The sequence below is a fragment of the Caloenas nicobarica genome, chromosome 15 (genome assembly GCF_036013445.1).
Source record: "Caloenas nicobarica isolate bCalNic1 chromosome 15, bCalNic1.hap1, whole genome shotgun sequence".
Classification (NCBI taxonomy): domain Eukaryota; kingdom Metazoa; phylum Chordata; class Aves; order Columbiformes; family Columbidae; genus Caloenas; species Caloenas nicobarica.
In genome coordinates, this window is record NC_088259.1 from 8,775,449 (window position 1) to 8,793,361 (window position 17,913).

A 17,913-nucleotide genomic window follows, 5' to 3' on the forward strand; every position below is an offset into this window, starting at 1 on the left:
AACGCTTTCATGTGGCGAGTGCGAGAAGAGGCGAGGGCAGAGGGTCTGCTCCCCGGCCAGAGAACAGAGCGCAGCCATTATCAGGCAGGGCCGTGCCGGCAGGAAGCAGCTTTTAACTCGCAGGAAGCCGAATTCGGCTGGTATCGGCCCCTCGCGCAAAAGCCAGGGCAGCGCTTTATCTGCCATTGAACGCAGCAGATGGGGACGCAGTCGGTGCTCCCTCCCATCCCGCTCCCGCACCCCCTGCCCCATGGCCCTCCAGCAAACCCCCGCTGACACGGGATGCTTCCCTGCGGAGCTGTGACGCAGGGGCAGCTTCCCAGGCCCCAGCAGAGCTGCCAGCCCTGCCGGGGGACACAGAGGTTGCCCCGGCCAGCCGGTGCCAGGGCAGGGCCAGCACCCTCCAGCTCGGGCAGGTGCCAGGTCCCCCGGTCAGTCCGAAGAGGAGCTGGAAGCACACAGGTGTCCGAGACCTGGCTCCCTGGCTCACAGCTCAGATTAAATCCTCCCAGATTCTCCCAGATCAGAGAGTCTGAGGCGGGGAAGGGCTCGCAGGGCCAGGAACCTGGTGCACGGAGCCTGCGGCTGGTCCCAGGGCTCTGCGGAGCTGCCCCGCGCTGGCTCTGGTTTCGTGCGGGGTGGTGGCGGCTCAGGGGGCTCAGGGTGGAGGTCACCGCGCCGGGATCGGGTGGCAGCTGCCGGCCTGAGACCTGCTGGCCTGCAGAAAACCCAGTTTGCGTGTCAGCGCTGTAGTTTAGCTGTGAATCGCTCCGATTATGACAGTTTTCACACACGCGCTGGGCAGCTGAGGAATGGCTGCGGGGTCTGTGGAGACCCAGCAGGGCTGGGAGCGAGGGAGCTGCTCAGCTGCGGGAGGGCGGCCATGGGTGCCGCTGTGGGGCTGTGAGGCAGGGCAGGTCCGCGTGGGAGACATGGCAGGGCAGTGGCTGGGGGCTCTGGTGTTGGGGGGGAGCAGCAGGGAGCAGGTGCGACAGCTGGGGCGGCCCGAGCCCGCCCTGTCTGCGGGGCCTGCGGGGCGCGGGAACTGCCCCAGCCCAGGGCCGGGCACGGCGGGGCCCTGCCCGCAGCCTGAACCCCCGGCCTGGGGGAGGGCTGCCCGGGATCCTCCCCCGTGGCCGGCCGGGGCCCTGCGGGGGCACCCGGGTGGGCGTGAGGAGGAGCCGGCGGCGGGCCCGGCCCGGCCCGGGGGAGCGGATTACCGCCGGCAGCGCGCGGCCCCGCCGGTTGCCATGGTTACCCCGCTACCTGCCGGCGGCCTCAGCCCGGGCCGGGCGGGGGGGCGCCCGCCCTCGCTCCCCTCCCGCCGCCGCGGCAGATGTCACCCCCCGGCCCCGACCCCGCACGGGGCTGCGGCCCCCACCCCGAGCGGGAGGGCGAAGGGCCCGGCCCGGCCAGCGGCGGGCGGGCAGGGGGAGCCGCGGCGGGCCGGGCGGGCAGGCCCGGGGCCGGGAGCTGCGGGCAGGGCCGGGGCAGCTGCCGAGAACAAAGCTGCCGGGGCAGGGGCTCTGCGGGCGAGCGCTGGCAGCGCCATGGCCGGTCCCCAGGCGGGTGGCAGCGCTGCCATCCTTGTGCCCCAGGACATCCTGAAATGGCTGTCGCCTCCCGTTGCTCTGCACCGGCCACGCTGGCCGCGGTGGTGACAGGGGGCAGTGAGGCCCAAACGGCCGCCCCCGGCATTGCTCTCCGGTGCGAATAGAGCCCGGTTGTGGCTGCAATGGGCAGTGGGAGCTGGGGGAGCGGAGGGGTGGCTGGGGTGGGCGAGAGGGGGCAGAGCAGGGGGAGGGGGACCAGGGCGCTGGGGACATGCTGCAGGGGGACGCGGGGCTACAAGGGCTCATGAGGTGCGAGGAGGAGGCAAGCAGAGAAATGTGGGACTGGAGGAGATGGGGACGACAAAGGACACTGGGGAGGAAAAAGACCTGATGGATAACCCGGAGGAGAGGAGGTGAGAGGAGAGAGCGCTCGCGGGCTGGGGAGGCGGGGGGCAGGCGGGAGAAAGGGGGTGAGACCTGCAGGATGGGCTGCCCAGGGAGAGGGAAGGAGGAGAGACTGGTGAAGGGGAGAGACAAAGTCATGTTGGGCAAACGTAGGGAGCCGTGGGTGCCTGTGGCGTGGCAAAGGGGCTTTCTGGCCTCGGCACCTGAAATGCCACCTGCTCCCAAATGCTTATTTCAAAGCTGAGTTTTGCTCCTGAAATCTTTTATGCATTTTAGGGGCAAGTGGCTTCCAATAAAGCCGCAACGCCAGGAGGGGGTAAGTGCATCCCTTATTCCCATCATTTTTCCCAACAGAATTTTTCTTGCTTTTTAAACCTAAGGGGTTTTATGCTGTTCTGAGATACTATGGGCTGTGACTCATGCCTTGAATACTGGTGAGCAATACTGGGTGTGGAAGGAGGAACCAGAGGGGCATGGGCCCCTCTGAGAGGTTGTCTACAGCATGTGTGTCCCCTTAAGTCCTTGGTCAACATTTGCTTATATTGCCAGATACAAACCTCTGTAATCCTAGAAGCACTGACTTGATGTAGCGTCTTATATCCGGTGACTTTGGTACCACTTGCATCTCACCTGCTTCCCAGAGCTAAATAATCATCATGGGGAGAGAAGTCACAAGGCTGACATGGGCTGAAGAGACACGAGGAGCCAGGGGAGGTTCCCTGCAGGGAATGGGGTATTGAGGAGGCAGCTCCGGCGTCCCCCAGGGTGGGGGGAGGCAGAGAGGCCGTAGTGATGCCCAGACCCTCGGGTTACCTTAACAGTGTTTGTTCTGAAACTGAGGAGGAAATAGGGAACTGCTGGCCATGCAGGGAGGGAGGTATTAGTTGGCTGGGGTGGCCCTGGAAATAGTGATTTACCTAGAGGGTTGGCTACAACCTTAATTTTGAGGACTTTGCTTATTGCACCTGACTGTGCTTTTCTCCTGAAGCGTTTTCCTTTGTCCTGTTTCTGTAATTATCCTCATTTCAACCCTGCTCTGAGGATTATTGGTCAGTAGGAAGCCTCCTAATGCCCGCTTCTCCTTGGCAGGGGAATACCCATGCCCTCGATTAAAGTGAAACTCCACGAACGGTGACAGAAGAAATTAGATTTATATTCCTCAAAGACACTCCTTTGGGTGAGGTTTCCCGATCCCCACCACAGCAGCACTGCCACCCTGCCCCTTGTGTTCGTTCTCAATATTCTCTTTGTTACAGCCACCTTTAGGTAGGGCTCAGGGCTCCCTGGGGATGGCAGAGGTGGTTTGTGTTGGAAAACCCTTGTGCCTGAGTCCTGGGTGAGCACACTGACCCATCGTGCTGCAGTCCGTGCCCAGTACGGCAGGCTCTGTTCTGAATTCGGGGTGAGGAGCCAACTTTAACAGGCAGCGCTTCACATTAAGAGATTGCTCCCCCAAGAAAACAGTCTTTAGCAGAAGGCGGTCCCTCTAAATGATTGATTTTTGAGAGTCCTTTGACTGGTGGCTTAAGAACAGCATTTATTCAATCTATAGACCATATCAGATAGACAGAGCCCAGCCACCAACGACAACAGAAAATAAAGGTTGGGAGACGGGCTGTTCCCTTTGCGTGCAGACCTCTGGCAGCCCCTGCCTGCACACAGGGACGTGTGAACGCACGTGAGAAACGTTGTTTGCGGGTCATTTAGATGTGCGGGCTGCTGCTCCCCAACTTGCTGTGCACCAGCCAGACGGCATCTGTGCGTACCTTTTCGGAAAGCAGGCCTCAAAGGGATGAGTTGTATATATATATGTATGTATGTGTGCATATAATATGTGTATATTTATCTATATATATACACAACTGTCTATGCAACAATGGCTTTTTTTCAAGGGAGAAGCTGAGTGACCTCCCGCAGCCTGGCCCTTTTTTGGTACCCCGGCCATTACAGGAGCCGCCCGCCATCCCCCCGAGTCCCCCGGCGCGGGTGCTTTGTGCCGCAGTGCCGGGAGCAGCTGCCGGGTCCCACGGGCTGCCCGCCCTGCCCAAGCTCATGCCCTGCCCGAGCTCACACCTCGCTGCCAGCCGGCTCGGGGAGCACAGCTCCCCACACCTCCCACTCCCACCAGTCTGTCACCACGGCCGCGCGGCAGAGCTGCTGCCTCCTGCTCTCCAGCACATCCTGACACACAAAGAGCTGCGCTGCTGCTGCCAGCGCTCAGCTGCTCTGCGTACGCGAGCGAGGGAGGGTGCCTTGGAAAGGTCAGCGTGGGGAAGGAGGGCGATTCTGGCTCCTTCCGTCAGGGGCTGCATCCTGGCATCGCAGCGAAGCTGCGTCTCGCGGGCTGAGCCGTGTCTGCAGGGAGCGTGTCCCACATTGTGGGTCTTCCCAGGGTGCGTGTAGGTCCAAAGAGCTTCCTCTGCCTGTTTCCTGCCTAGTAAAATCACCCCAAATTATGAAAATTGAATTTCTTGATTGGTTGTGACTCCATTCTGGACTCTTCTCTTGTTTTTGTTCCTGGCCCAGTTTCCCTGGCAGCTTTAGCAGCACAACAGCAGCAGCCCCCCCCTGCCCTGGCTGCAGCAGGATCCTCCCTGGAGCACTGTTTAATTTATCCCCCACGCCCCCCGTGCCCAAGGCAGCCCAGGGCTGGAGCGCCGCGACTCTGCCCCCTCCAACCGCATCAGCCCCGGGCCCATCTCGTCACCCCTGTCACCCATCGCTGACACTAACTCAACTTGCCTGCGCTGTTGTAGGGGGCAGATGGACTGTCGGAGCCCGAGGGCATCTCTCTGAAGCGCGTGGCTGTGGTGGAAGATTTCTTTGACATCATATACTCGATGCATGTGGAGAGCTCGTCGGAGCCGGGCAAAGCACCTAAACATGCCGGGCAGAAGAAAACCTACCGAGCGGTGAGAGTCCCCCCGGGCAGTGAGGGGACAGAGGGCCGGGGAGCAGGGTGCCGTGGGGACGGGGACGGTGGGGCAAGGCACAGGGAGCTGCTGGCGGGAGGCAGAGGTGAAGGACAGTCCTGTCTGCCTGTGCAGGCAGGCGTGAGGAAGGAGGCGGTGAAAGGCAGAGCAGCTGTGGTGGGGAGACGGGAAACCGGGCTGCAGGGACAGCACAAGGGTATGGCTCCTGGGAGAGGAAACACCAAGTGAATCACACAAAGACAACTGTACATGTCTGCGAGAGAAAACAAGAGAAATGCTCAGTATTACTGATGGGTGAGGGGATGTTTGCCCAGTCCTCTGTGCACTCTGCTCCGTGCCATCTGTCTCCCTGTCGCCCTTGGCCAGAGGGAAATGTCTTGGCTGGGCCTTGAAGGGCAGGAGCAGGCAGAGGGATGGAGCGGCAGAGGGATGGAGCAGGCAGAGGGGGACTGGAGCCCGCCCATTCCCCAGCTGGGCGAATGATCGCATCAGCCCCTGCCTGGGCATCCTCGGTACAAAATGGAGGCAGCATTGAGCTAAGGCTCGTCAGGTGCTCCATGGATGCTGAGAACCAGCTCTATCCATCCTGAAACCACTCTAGTTAGGTCAGGAATAATTTAGCTTGAAGTGTGCTTCTCCTGGGAGCTTGCTGTTTCTCCTGACTCTGCAGAGCCCTTCCGTGCAAACTTTTGGGCTCTCCTTTTACCAAAAAAGCTGAATTTACTGTCCAAACCAGAGCTACTCCCTTGAATCCCGCAGCCCTAAGGACCAGGTCGCTTAGAGACAGAAGTGGCTGGCCGACAGCTCACATCTCTGGTGTGTGCATCACCCTGGAGAGGTCTGTGCCGGCTGCCCTGGCCTCTGCTGTGATGCCTGAGGTTATGTAGGGCTCAGTGTGTGACTGGAGCCGGCTCAGGGCTGGCTCTGTCCTGCGCATGTCCCTAGGTCTGTCCAGGGCTGTTGATGCTGGCAGTGCTGGAGGGGCAGCCCAGTGCCTTGCAGCGCCCCCCGCTATGGTGGGAGCCCCTGGGGATGGGTCTGGGCTCTGCACGCAGAGCTCTGGTGTCGCTCTGTGCCCCACATCCAGCTCCTGCCCCTGCAGCACAGCGTGAGGCTGGGACACACACTGACCGTCCCTGTCTGGGGACAGGTGACCTTGTTCTATCCAGCGTGGGGGCAGCCTCACCAGCATGACCACAATTCAAAACCTTTCCACTCATTTCCCCAGCAGACCACCCTGAGCCTCCCCTAATTCCTTCAATTGAGCTCTCTGGAGAACGGCTCTGTGCCCTGCGCAGCCCCGAGGGAGCCGCCTGTGTTCCCAGGCCTGCTCACAGCAGCTCCACGCTCCTCCCTCGACTCCCTCCTGGGCTGAGATCATCACAGCAGCAGCGCGGATCCCTCCTGACCCGGCAGGATGCTGCTGCTGGCTCTGCCCACACTCCTGCCCTGCTCGGATGGCTTCGTGTCCCCCTTTCCTCACCAGTTCTGATTAGAGGCACTGGAGAGTTTGCCCTTGTCCATGACCTCCAGTGGGAGGCAATCAGAAAGAGAGTTTGGATGGGAGATAACTCATCAAGGAAGCTGTCTGCTCTGCAGAGCATCAAATCAGCTGAGAAATAACAACTGTATCACTAAAATTAGCTGAACATTTGCAGCAGAGACGATGGGCTCGCTGGAGCAAAAGAGGCTGAAACCAGGCTCAGTGCCGCGGGCAGCACGGCTGGTTCCCTGCCTGCTCCACGATGCTGCGTTTGCCACCAACAATTGTCAGGCCCCTAATTTTGGTGTTTCTGTGGGAGTCCTTGGCACTTGTGCATTGATAAAACTGCAGAGAGGCAGAGGCTGAGATGGGCAGCCGTGCAGGCACAGCTGTGCAGGCACAGCCGAGCAGGCACAGCCGCGCTTGCCGGGGCTGGAGCTAAAGAGAAGGAGAATCCCCTGAGGACCAGGCGCTGCATCCTCCGTTGGAAGGGCTGGGACAAGGTCCCTGCCTGAACTTTCCACCCATCTGGCATTAGCGTGGATGGAAAAGCTCGGGCTCTGCTGCCGCTCAGTGGAGATAAATCTCTCTCCCTCCCTCCACTGGTCACGGGGCTGCTTCAGCCCTGAGCAAGCAAACCCTCTGCCCTCACCCCACTGCCTGCCGCTGTAATGTGGCCTTATCCCAAGCTTAAGCGTCACCCTTCCCTGTAGAATAGAAAAATGCTGGGAATTTAGATATCTTTGATCTTTGTTAACAAAATAAGGTGGGAGGATGATGCCCAGTGGCCAGAGGAGGAGGAGCGGGACATCCCGGGCTGCCCTCCCAGCTCAGCCCCCATCACCAGCCATCGCTCGCGAGGTCTCCGGTTGCAGCCCCGCTTCCCATCCCGAGCCCCACTTCTGCCGGGCTCGCAGCCCTGAGGACGGGCACAAACAATTGAATTTCTGTCTGCTTTATGACCCCACTTGTAAGTGCTGTGACCCCAGCTGGGGTCATGGCCCCTGGTTTGGGAGCCGCCAGGCTGGGACAAGGCACTCAGACCAAACAGGATGGGTGATTAACCGTAGGAACCAACCCCAAAGTAAGAGGTGGGCTCTCAGCCTCTTAATGCTTCCCAATTAAGACCAGATGTCTTCCTGGAAGATGTTTTAGGCAAACTACAGGCTACGGGGCTGCAGGAGAACCTGGGTGAAGTTCCCCAACTTGTGCTACATAGAAGGTCAGACTCCATGATTTGATGGTCTCTTACAGCCTTAAAGAAATCTACATTAAAATTCCCTCATTCCTTCTCCAAATAGCCTAGTCTTGATCTTTAGAAATACTATAAAATTGCTACTGTCAGGCATTAATTGGAGTAATAGGAGCCTGTGATAGCCAGGCACCATCTGTGGGTGCTTAGGTCTGCATATAGTGTTTAACTTCAGGCGTCCAAGTTTTAAATATTTATCCTTAGCTTTTCCTTGTCTGTAAAATACAAATATCCCACAAAGGTTCAGGACACTTAATTCATTACCGTTTGTAAAAATGTTTTAAATTCCCTGGATAAAATATGTCACAGAAGTGCGAAGTAGTATTAACAGTAATTGATTGTCATTGTGGGAAAAAGTGACCTGCTCTTACAAAAGATTAATGGATTCTTCAGGTTACTGGTGTGATGGTAATTAACAATGCAAACAGAGCTGACGAGACCTTACTTTCCCATTTGATTCGTACGTGGTCGTAGCTTTGCCCTTCCCAGACTTGGAGGGAGAATGGAAGGGAGTTTCTGGGCAGGAGCGACTACGCCGGGACTTCGAGGTCTCTTTGTTCATGTCCCAGTGCCGCTCTGGCACACCAGTTACCTCCCAAAACATTCCTCCCTCCCCAGCTGCTGCAGAGGGAGGGACCGGGGATCCCAGGGCCGCTGTGTCACTGGGTTGATGATGTTCCTGGCTGGGTGAGCGGGCGCGGTGGGAACGTGCCCTCTCCCTCGCCCAGGATGTGCAGCCGCCTCCTTGTGTCCCCAGATCGCAGAGACCTACGCTTTTCTGCCCAGAGAAGCTGTGACAAGGTTCCTGATGAGCTGCACCGAGTGCCAGAAGAGGATGCACTTCAACTCCAATGGTCTGGAGCCCAAAGGTAAAAGGAAATGAGTTGTGCCAGCAGAGCTGATGCAGCATTTCACCCAGCGTGCTGTCCCGGAGAGCTGTCAGGATGCTGCCCTATCCATGAGATACTTCTTAACCTCATGGTTTTCCTAACCAGTGTGATTTTTATGCACTTCCATAGCCAAGCTGAAGGAATTGCTTCGATCTGTTTTGTCTGTCGCTGTTTTCAGCCTAGAGAGCAGGAGCAGTCCAGCCTTCCTTCTGAGCTTCCCCTGTGCAAACCTTGGGTCAAACATGTTGTGGATGTGCCTGCAGTCAGCTCGTGATCATGTGTGGGTAGAAACTTCAGTCTCTGAAAAAACATGACCTGAAGTTTTTCCTTTAAACTGTTAATTTTGTAATGAAAGACACTGAATATGGCTGAATAACTGAAGTTTCTGATAAAGAAGTAATTTGCAATAATTAATAGATACACACGTCATGATCCTATTTTTGATAACAGAAAATGTTTTGGTAATCAAAGTTACATTATGCCTATGTAACGACCAATTAGCGTGGCCATTGTGGTGGTTGGCTCATTATGGTTCTTTTGTAAATGGAGCCAATCTGCATCTCCTAGGCCTGAAAGATAGAAGTGGTGTGTAAGATGGGACCAGGTTTTCTTCCAGACTAAATGGTTAAAGTTGATGTTTGTGTTGTTTTTTTCTAAAATACAAACCTGTTTTCATGATTAAGCACAAAGCATCAAACTGACTCTGAGAGGTTTCACCCAACAAAATTGCTTCTTTAAAAAACATCAGCACACTGCCAGAGTTGGAATGTTTCAGAACTGTTAAGGCGAACAGGCTCGTTTGGCAGCTCTTATGAAGCAGAGGAGCAGAATTAAATGAACAAAGGACCCAACAATAGAAAATTTCTAGTATTAAGTACCGATTTCCAACTGTTTACTGCTGGGAGCAGAGCGAGGGACAGCCCAGAGGTTCCATTTAAGGGGATTATGTGTGCCAGCTATCCAAAGCTAGTGACTGAAATGCTTTGTACTTGTTATATTTTTTAGAAACTCTCCCAAATAATCCTGTGTGACATTTATTAGTATAAGCTCCATCACTGTGGCACTTCCCACCCTGCCGGCTCAGGGCCCGATCCCTGTTTCCAACAAGAGAATTTTTGGCCTTTGTCCTCCCCGAGAGCAAACTCAACCTTCCCACTGGTTGTGCCACATCTGTCACCGGCACTGTTTGGAGTGTGCCAGCCACGGCAGTCGGGGATGGGATGGGAAGGGCCATGGGATGGGTCCAGGCAACAAGGATGTTGCCTCTTTGGGTCAAGCCAAGAGGATCCCTGTGCAGGAGGCAGCTGATGAAAAGGGTGGTTGTTCCTTCAGGGCCCCCTCCTGCCCACCCACCATCCTGAGAGCAGCTCAGAGAACACCGGGTGCTGAGTGTCCTCTCCAGAGCAGCAATCAGGGCTGAGATCTGGCTGTTCTGAGCAAATTTATAAATTAATAGAAATTATTGATTATTTTCAAAAACCTTTCCCCCTTAGCAGTTCTCTTAAAAGTAAATCAAACACGAAAACAAAGGATCTTGCACATTAAAAGTCCTGCTTCTTACCCACCAGGAATGGAAGGACAGAAGTGCCTTTCTGCTCTGAATAGTACCTAAACAGTGACTAAGTACCTGTGAAAATGCATAGAGCAGATTAGATAAGGGAACTTTTACTGAGGAAGAGTGTCTGATTTCACTAATATATATTCAGGAATTTATTGGGAGCAAATCACCTAAAAAACATTGGCGTCATAGAAGCATTACCCAGGTGTATGGGCATGTATATACACACACAGGCTTATATAGGCAAAGGTTAACTTAGTAAGACAAAAAAAATTAAGTCATTCCCATCTCTTCCTACTTCTCTTGTCCGTTAAACAAATCTCAACACATTTCGTTTGTGGTCACAAACTCTCTGACATCAAACCCTGCAGGGCACCCACATAATTTGTGAAAGCAGATTGACTTGCTCATGGGAAACTTGGAATATCACAAGACTTCACTGTGATCTCTACACTGTTCCTAAATTAGGACTAATTCCAGTGGAGTTACACAAATGTAGAATTAGGGTTGAAACCATTTTATTTTAAACCATTCTGCCTGTTCCATCTCTATGTCCCACACATTGGCCATGTGATATCTATGTTTTTGAAGCTGAAGGATTCCAGCAGCCCCCTCTTGTGACGTAGGATGTGAGGATTGTTCCCATGGAGTCCCCTGGGCCTTTTAAAACAAAGGTTTTCTTTCTTTTCCAGTTAGCTTAAAAAAGAAAAAAGGTTTTGGTTTCTTAGGCTCAAGCTCTTATCTGTTGCAGTTGCACAAATTCACTGCAAATTTGTGGCTGCTAATGGGATTATTCCAGATTTCCATCAGGATGGTTTTAGGCAGAACCTGGGCACCAAAGATCATCTCCCTCCCTCTTGCTCCCCGCCTGAGGATGCTGAGCTGCCTCTGCGGAGCCTCATTCATTTCTGCAGCCCTGAACTATGAACCACATCACAAAGACTGGCCTCATCCCCGCCCCTGCTGCAAGGAAAGAGCAGCTCTATGTACCTCAGCAAATGCTTTCCTAAACTCCTCTTACAGACCCACATCCCGATAACCACAGCCAGCCTGGCGAGGTGCAGATTTTGTTCCTGGGAGCTGTTTCCCCTTTCACAGCAGAACCAGATGCAAGAAGCTCCGCTTGCGCTGGGATTTTAGCATCTTCTCATCACAAAGTAACATCCTGCCACAGTAGAACAATGGGTTGGTTTGGGTGCTCAATATATAGAGATGCAGAAGTGCTCTTAATTAATCTATAGGTCAAAGCTTGCCAGAGAGCAGTGACATGCAACCATGAGAAAAGAGGATGGAATTCATTGACAGAGTTCCTAAAAGCTTTACACCTTCATATAGGAATGAGCTGGTGGCCTGAGTGGCCCTGGCCGCCCTTCCCTGCACCGCAGGCAGGAACACTTCAGTGCCCAGGGTGAGGTAGATGGACCTGGCAAAAAACCATTGCATTTCCATGGACCCAAAGCAGGCTCTTGATACACAAGATCTGCAAAAAACCTTTGTGATGTTTAAGTCAGTCACAGACAGGTTTTGGGTCAGGTCATTTCCTAACCAGACATGATCAATCTGGTGCTTCAAGAGGTGTGAAGCGTCTTTGGGTCTGCTGAGTTTCTCTGGGATTTTTTGATATTCAGCATTTCTGAAAAGCAGACCCATTATGTTTGGGTTGATGGGTTTTCTAAGGTGCTGTAAAACATTTTGTGAAGGTTTTTTTTCAAGGGATTGTGTCAGAGGTGGCTCTGAAACCAGTGACCCCAGAAAATGAAGCCAGCCAGGGAGACTGAGAGAGAGGAATGGAGACTGCCCGCCATCCGTTCACCTTCAGCTCCTGGAAATCCTTCTTCTCCACCTGTAGTTGCCAAACTCACTGTCCAGTGGACACCACACAACCCTTCAGAGCACTGGAAGACTGGGTTAATTCTCCACACTCACATCTGCGTGTGCTGAGGGCAAAGGAATCTTTTTTTTAGCCAGGAGCCATCCCCATGGGAAACAGCAGCTTTCCTCTGAACAGACCCATTGCACGAGCTTATGAATCCATGTTAGAACAGCAGTCTGAATGTCCCACATGGAGAGCTCACAAGCTCCACAGTGATGATGACGGAGCTGACAAATCTTTGAGAATTCAGAAAAATCATTGAGAATTTGCTTTATGGGGGCTCATCCGGTCTGGCCAGACAAAAGAATCTGCAGGAGTGGCCTGAATCCAGAGTCATCTCCAGAGCTTAATGTGGTGCAGCCAGAGGAAGCAACAGGAACAATTTAAATTAAAGATCTTTAAGTTTGTGTTTTAATGAGAGTGTTAAAAATAATCTTCATCACCAGATAGAGATACTTAATAAGTTGCCTTAATGTTAACTCCTACCTGAGGGAATCCCAGCAAAATTGGCAAGACTTTGCAATGCTGAAGCAAGCTGCAAATATATTCTTGTTCATCAACCTCTGCGTAAGTCCCATTTGCATGGAAGTGCTTCTGAGGTGTTGGCAAGACTCAGTTTCTTCTTCTGCTACATTCTAGTTTGGTAGACTGAAAAATTATATATTATGTGTAGTCTTTTCTGCAGGTGACAGCAATGCTTTTTGGTTTTTTCCAAACAACATCTGTTCTGTGATTATGTTTGTGGCGGGCTTCTGTTCTTATAGGAACGCTCGCTCAGCGAGCAGCAGCTCTAGCTCAGGATTTTAAATGCTTCTAAATGCGTATGTTTAATGATTATGAGAACACGTCACAGCTTTGTGCTTCCACAGCCCTGTATCTAACTCAAGTTTTTCCTCCATGATTCAGAGAGTGAACCACCTTCCTCTTTGGTCTCTGGGATCATCGACTACAACATGCCCCTCACCTCTACCTACCTGAAGCAAATGAAGCTGCGGGTGATGAACTCCCAGGAGCAGGTGAGTCACGCTGGGGGCGCCGGGCGGGTTCGTGCCCCTGCGGAAGGGCTGAGGGGTGACCGGTGCTTGGCACGTCCATCTCTGGAGGATGCTTTTGGAAATGGCCTGTTGGTGCAGGCGGGCCCAGCTCTGGCCAAGCACAGCGAGCGCTGGCGCGTTGGAGCCGAGAGGGCAGCGTGTCCCTGGTGTTCTGGCTCGCGAGAGCAAACAAGGCTGTGCAGAGTCCTGCAGCGGAGAGAAGCAGACATAGAGCTGGTGTGGTCATTGCTTGTAGCAGTCTGCTTGTTCTTTAGATGTACAGTTCTCCTAAGAAACAGTCTTAAAAATACAGCCGGTGAATAGGAATTTCTTTCTTTACCTCCTCTGAACTGCCTGGGAGCTTTAGCAGACGGGGTCTGAATCCCAGACCCTGCTTCAGTGGCTCTGGTGCTCTCAAAGCTGATCGGCAGCTTGGGGAGGTTCAGATGCAGCCACTCCACTCGTGTGTCAGAGTGGGAGAAAGCTCCGTTGTATGATCTGAGTTGTAAAACCACTGGATTGCGATCTGGGAATGGGTGGGGCAGGCTGCCACAGGATTATACCCGGGCTGTGCCGTTTTCTGAAGTTGTGCAGCTGCAGAATTAGCTATGGGAACCTCTGTGCACCATGGAAACAGTCTATAAAAAGCAAAGCATGTTTTGCTTGCTCCCCACAAATCGGCACTGGAAGCCAGTACTTTCCAGCACACTGAAACCTAAATCTGATCTCATACATCACTGCAAAAAGTGAAAGAGTTTGTGTTCTGCAGTGGCAAAAAACGCTGCTGATAGCTTGGACTATGAAGTTGAGCCCAAAGGGCACTTTTATCTGGTGGCACCCTCAAGGGACGTTGGCTGGAGCATCCATTGCCGGGTGTGAAACGCCAGAGGTGGGTTTGCTTTCAGGAGCTGGAAAGACACTGAGCTGCTCCATCGCTTCAGCCGTGGAACCTTCTTGCTGGAGGAAAAACAGCACCTGACAGGGAACACTTGTGTGTTTTGGGGCTTTGTTCCTTTGTGCGTGTTGGACACTTGAGTGGGCTTAAGGTTTTGTTTGCAATAGGTTATAGCAGAGCTTTTGAAACATGAAAGGTTGTGATGTGCCAGGTTTTGTGCTTGAGCTGGATTCAGTGGTAGAACGATGGACAGCTCCGGGTGGCTGGGCTGGGCTTAGTTGGGCAGGGCTGTGATAGGTGGGGCGGGGGTGGATGGGCGTGGCCGTCGTGGGCGGGGCTTTGATGGGTGGGGCTGTCGTGGGCGGGGCTGTGGTGGGTGGGGCTGTCATGGGCGGGGCTGGGCTGGGCAAGGCTGTGGTGGGTGGGGCTGTAATGGGCGGGGCTGTGATGGGCTGGAGACACAGAATGTGTGGACTTGCACTTTGATCTTGTTTCTGTAATAAAAAACACCCCAGAAGCTGGCAGGCCTTAGTACTGCACCTTGAGTTTTGAAGCTGCACATTTAGGGATCTTGTTTTGAGAACTTTGGTTGGTAATTTAGAGATTTGAGAAGTTTATACCCTGAATTTTGGTTTAGCAGCTTGCACTGGAGCTGTCGCCAGACAGACAGATATAATGTACTGGTGACACGAATATGCTTGAAGCTTGCTAAGATTGGAATAGAAACATGTGTCATATGGGAACGAAAGAGGGACCAGCTGAGGCAAGCAGCAGTTTGCTGGTTTAGATCATAAGTCAAACAGCTTGATGTTCTTCCCTGCCTCTAAAGTTTTTCTTTTCCCAAGCTCTCATCAGGATGTTGCAGTGCAGCTTTCTAAGATTTTCAGGCTGTAGCAGCCCAGGGAAAAAAAAAAATATTTGAAAGAAGTAATATTTGCTGTTCGGTGTATTACTGAAATTGATTCCTGAGAGCAAAATACAAAAGATCAGTCTTAGTGCTCAGACTTCTGAAGCATTAAAGCCTCCCATCAGGTCTGGAGGTGACGACAGCCTGGAGAGGATACAGGTGGTTGCGGCTGGTGGGGAAAACCAGCGGGACCTGGGTGCTCAAAACACGCCCTGTTGCATGCGATTACTTGTTGCGGGTTAATGGTGTTGATACCGGGATTCAGTTCCCTTCACCAGCCATTCCTGTGGTACTTTTTTCCTTCTTCATCCCTTGCACTGGAGACATGACAGTTCCAACAGTCCCGTCCTTTTTTCCTGGGGATCCCGGCAGCCTTTGGAAGGCGATGAAACATGGGCGGTGAAACACGGGCAGTGAAACACGGGCGGTGAAGCACAAGCTGTGAAATATGGGCTGTGAAACACGAGCAGTGAAACACGGGCTGCTGCTCCAGTGAGGGAGCTACAGGATCTGGGAGTTGCAGTTGTTGGGGTTCCAGGTGTCTACAAACTGCCAGGGCCCTCTAAAGGTGATAGAAATAATTCTGACTTTGCTACAGATGCGAAACAGGAAGAAAATACAACCTGCTTTTTAGGCTTGTTTGTACTACACAAATACGCACTGCATGGTTTTTATATATCAACATTCACAAAATGATGCTTGTTCCTCTCATTGCTGCCCTCCCACCTCACTGCCCGTGCTCACCAGCATTTGATGGTGATAATTGAAATAAATTAAGCAACGGACTTGTGTTCCACTTGGCTTTTGCCAAAAGCAATTATTTGTATGCAGCAGCACCAGGAGGAACTTGCTTCACTTGGGGTAACAATGAATGAATTTATGCCAAAGTGGCCTTTTAACTTCATTATTCAGGAAAAAAAAACATGTGCGTGTAACTGTAATTTCTTAGTGCTGTTGAGCACGTCAGTATTAGGGCAGCAGTGTCTCTGGGAGGAAGCACAGCCAGAAGAACCTCAGAGAAAGTGTTTTCTCTCTGCTGGGGGACAGAAATCAGTCTGGAGAGGAGCTCTTTACCTGGTTGCTCACAACATGAAGAGTTCCTCCAGAATATATTCCAATATATTTCTTGGAGTCAGTACATTTATTCTGGCATGATGGAAAACAACTGTGACCCGTGTTGCTTACACTAGGCTCACTAGAATATGCAGGAGCTGCTGGGGTGTGAATCTTCCTTCCCATTTTATACCAGTTCTCACGTGTGAGAAAAATCAGGCCCCTCACCCTCTCCAGAGTGCCAAATGAGCCACATTTCAGGGTATCTACCGAGGCATTAAAGCATCTTGGAACTTCTGACCTTCCCAGTCTAGCAGCAAAAAAGAATGAAAAGAAGATCTGTGATATTTATGTATAATGATCCTTCCACCTCATTTTCAAATGCTAAATATTAACATTTTGGAATGATTGGTTATTTGAGTTTATTGCAGTCATTTTCCAGACAATCTTTTCTGTCTTATTCAAACTCAGCCTTGGATTTATTTCTCATGCCACACTGTTAGGTGTGATTTCCACTGGTGGCTGGTGGAATATGAAGATTTTAAAAGAACAAATCCCAGCACTGACGTGCCAGCCGCACTCTCTGCTATGGAGATGCTGCTGCTGCCTTGGCAGCTGCAGTCCAGGGCCGAGGAACCAGGTTTAAATGACACAGAAACATCCTCCAAGGTTGTTCAATGGCTGCTGACAGGAGGTCGCGCAGTTGGTGAATGGCAGGAGTGTTTTTCTTGTTGCTATGGCCTTGCTGCGCGGACTCGAGCGCTGGAGAGGACGGCGCCTGGTCCTGCTTGCGCTCCATCCGCCCAATGATGTCTCTGTAAACCTGGAGTGTGTGATGGTGCCTGGATCTGAAGTGGCTTTCAAAAGATTATTTCAAGCAACGTTTGAACCCGAACAGCAGGATGATCCTGGCGAGGCACACGCAGGGCTTCAGATCCCACAGATGTGCAGGGAGTTGGCTTTGTCTGACGCTGGTGAGGATCCTGTGACGGATCTGGGAGCTGTCAGAGCCTCATGACCGAGGCTGGTTTGCGATGTGAATCCTTCTCCTTCCACTGTGCTCTCTCCCTGGCGCACCCGTCTCTGTGCTGGCTCACTGCAGTGTTCTGGGAGGCTCCAGCATTGCCAGAACAGCCCAGATGCACCTTCCCTGGGCAGCTCGCGGTTCCTTCTGCTGGTTCCATCCCTGTGCGGCTCCGAGGCTGTGGCGCCAGCAGCGGGGAGGCAACACAGGAGGAGCGAGCGGTTGGGGAACAGAACATGCTGGGCTTTCATTTCCAGTCTCTGCACTTGCTGGTGAGGTTTGCAGATGTCTCATTTCATGTAGTCCAGGGACCAGAACCGAATCTGGCAGAGCTGGCAGCTGCTGGGCGCGATCCAGGCCGTGGGCTGATCTGTTGGAGGGATCCCATAAAAACCCCGTGTGTGTTTGTAGATGTGCAGAGAAGGCAGCAGCATGCAGTCAGTGTCTGAAAGGAAGAGGGATGATGCGTTTGCATCACATGAGGCTGAGAAGGTACTTCCCAGTCCATTAAAGAGGGTGTGAAACATCTCCAGGAATAAATACCTCTAAATCAACTCGACAAGGTAACTCTCATTCCAGAGGCTTTTCCTTGGCTTGGGAAGATCTTTGTTTCCTGGTGCTCATTTTTAAGACATTTTGGAGCACTGGAGAAGTTCCCTTAATCATCCTTCCCCACAGAAGAGAAGGGAGTATTGGCCTCACACACAGAGAGGCACCGTGACTGTTAGAAATCCGGATTTAATCCATGCGCTGGAGGCTTCCTTGTGGGTCTGCAGCACAAAGCCCTCTAGTGGGGATGCAGCTCCGTCTGATAAATTTAAATTCTGCCCTGAATGACAGACTTTGTCCAGGCAAAAGCCAGAGAGTCGGCTCTGGTCGTCATAACAGCATTCTTTACTGGCCAAGATAGTTTAGCGAAACTTTCATCCTTGGCCTCAATGGCTCATGAGATGTGGGAGGTCAGATGATCAGACTGTTCAGCCTGGTTTCCAACCCGTGTGAATGGCTTGCTTTCAGTGAAGGGCAACTCATTTTTGTGATTGGAATTAACTC

The 17,913-nt window shown here is 52.8% G+C and overlaps 1 protein-coding gene across 1 annotated transcript in view; it reads left to right on the forward strand.

Annotated features, from left to right (window-relative positions):
- NOL4L (nucleolar protein 4 like) overlaps positions 1–17,913 on the forward strand; it is a 57,097-nt gene that overhangs the window by 12,448 nt on the left and 26,736 nt on the right. The window contains exons 2-4 of the mRNA XM_065645381.1: positions 4,715–4,870; positions 8,384–8,495; positions 12,854–12,963. Of these exons, the coding sequence (XP_065501453.1) occupies positions 4,715–4,870; positions 8,384–8,495; positions 12,854–12,963 (378 nt within the window). The remainder of the gene's footprint in view (positions 1–4,714; positions 4,871–8,383; positions 8,496–12,853; positions 12,964–17,913) is intronic.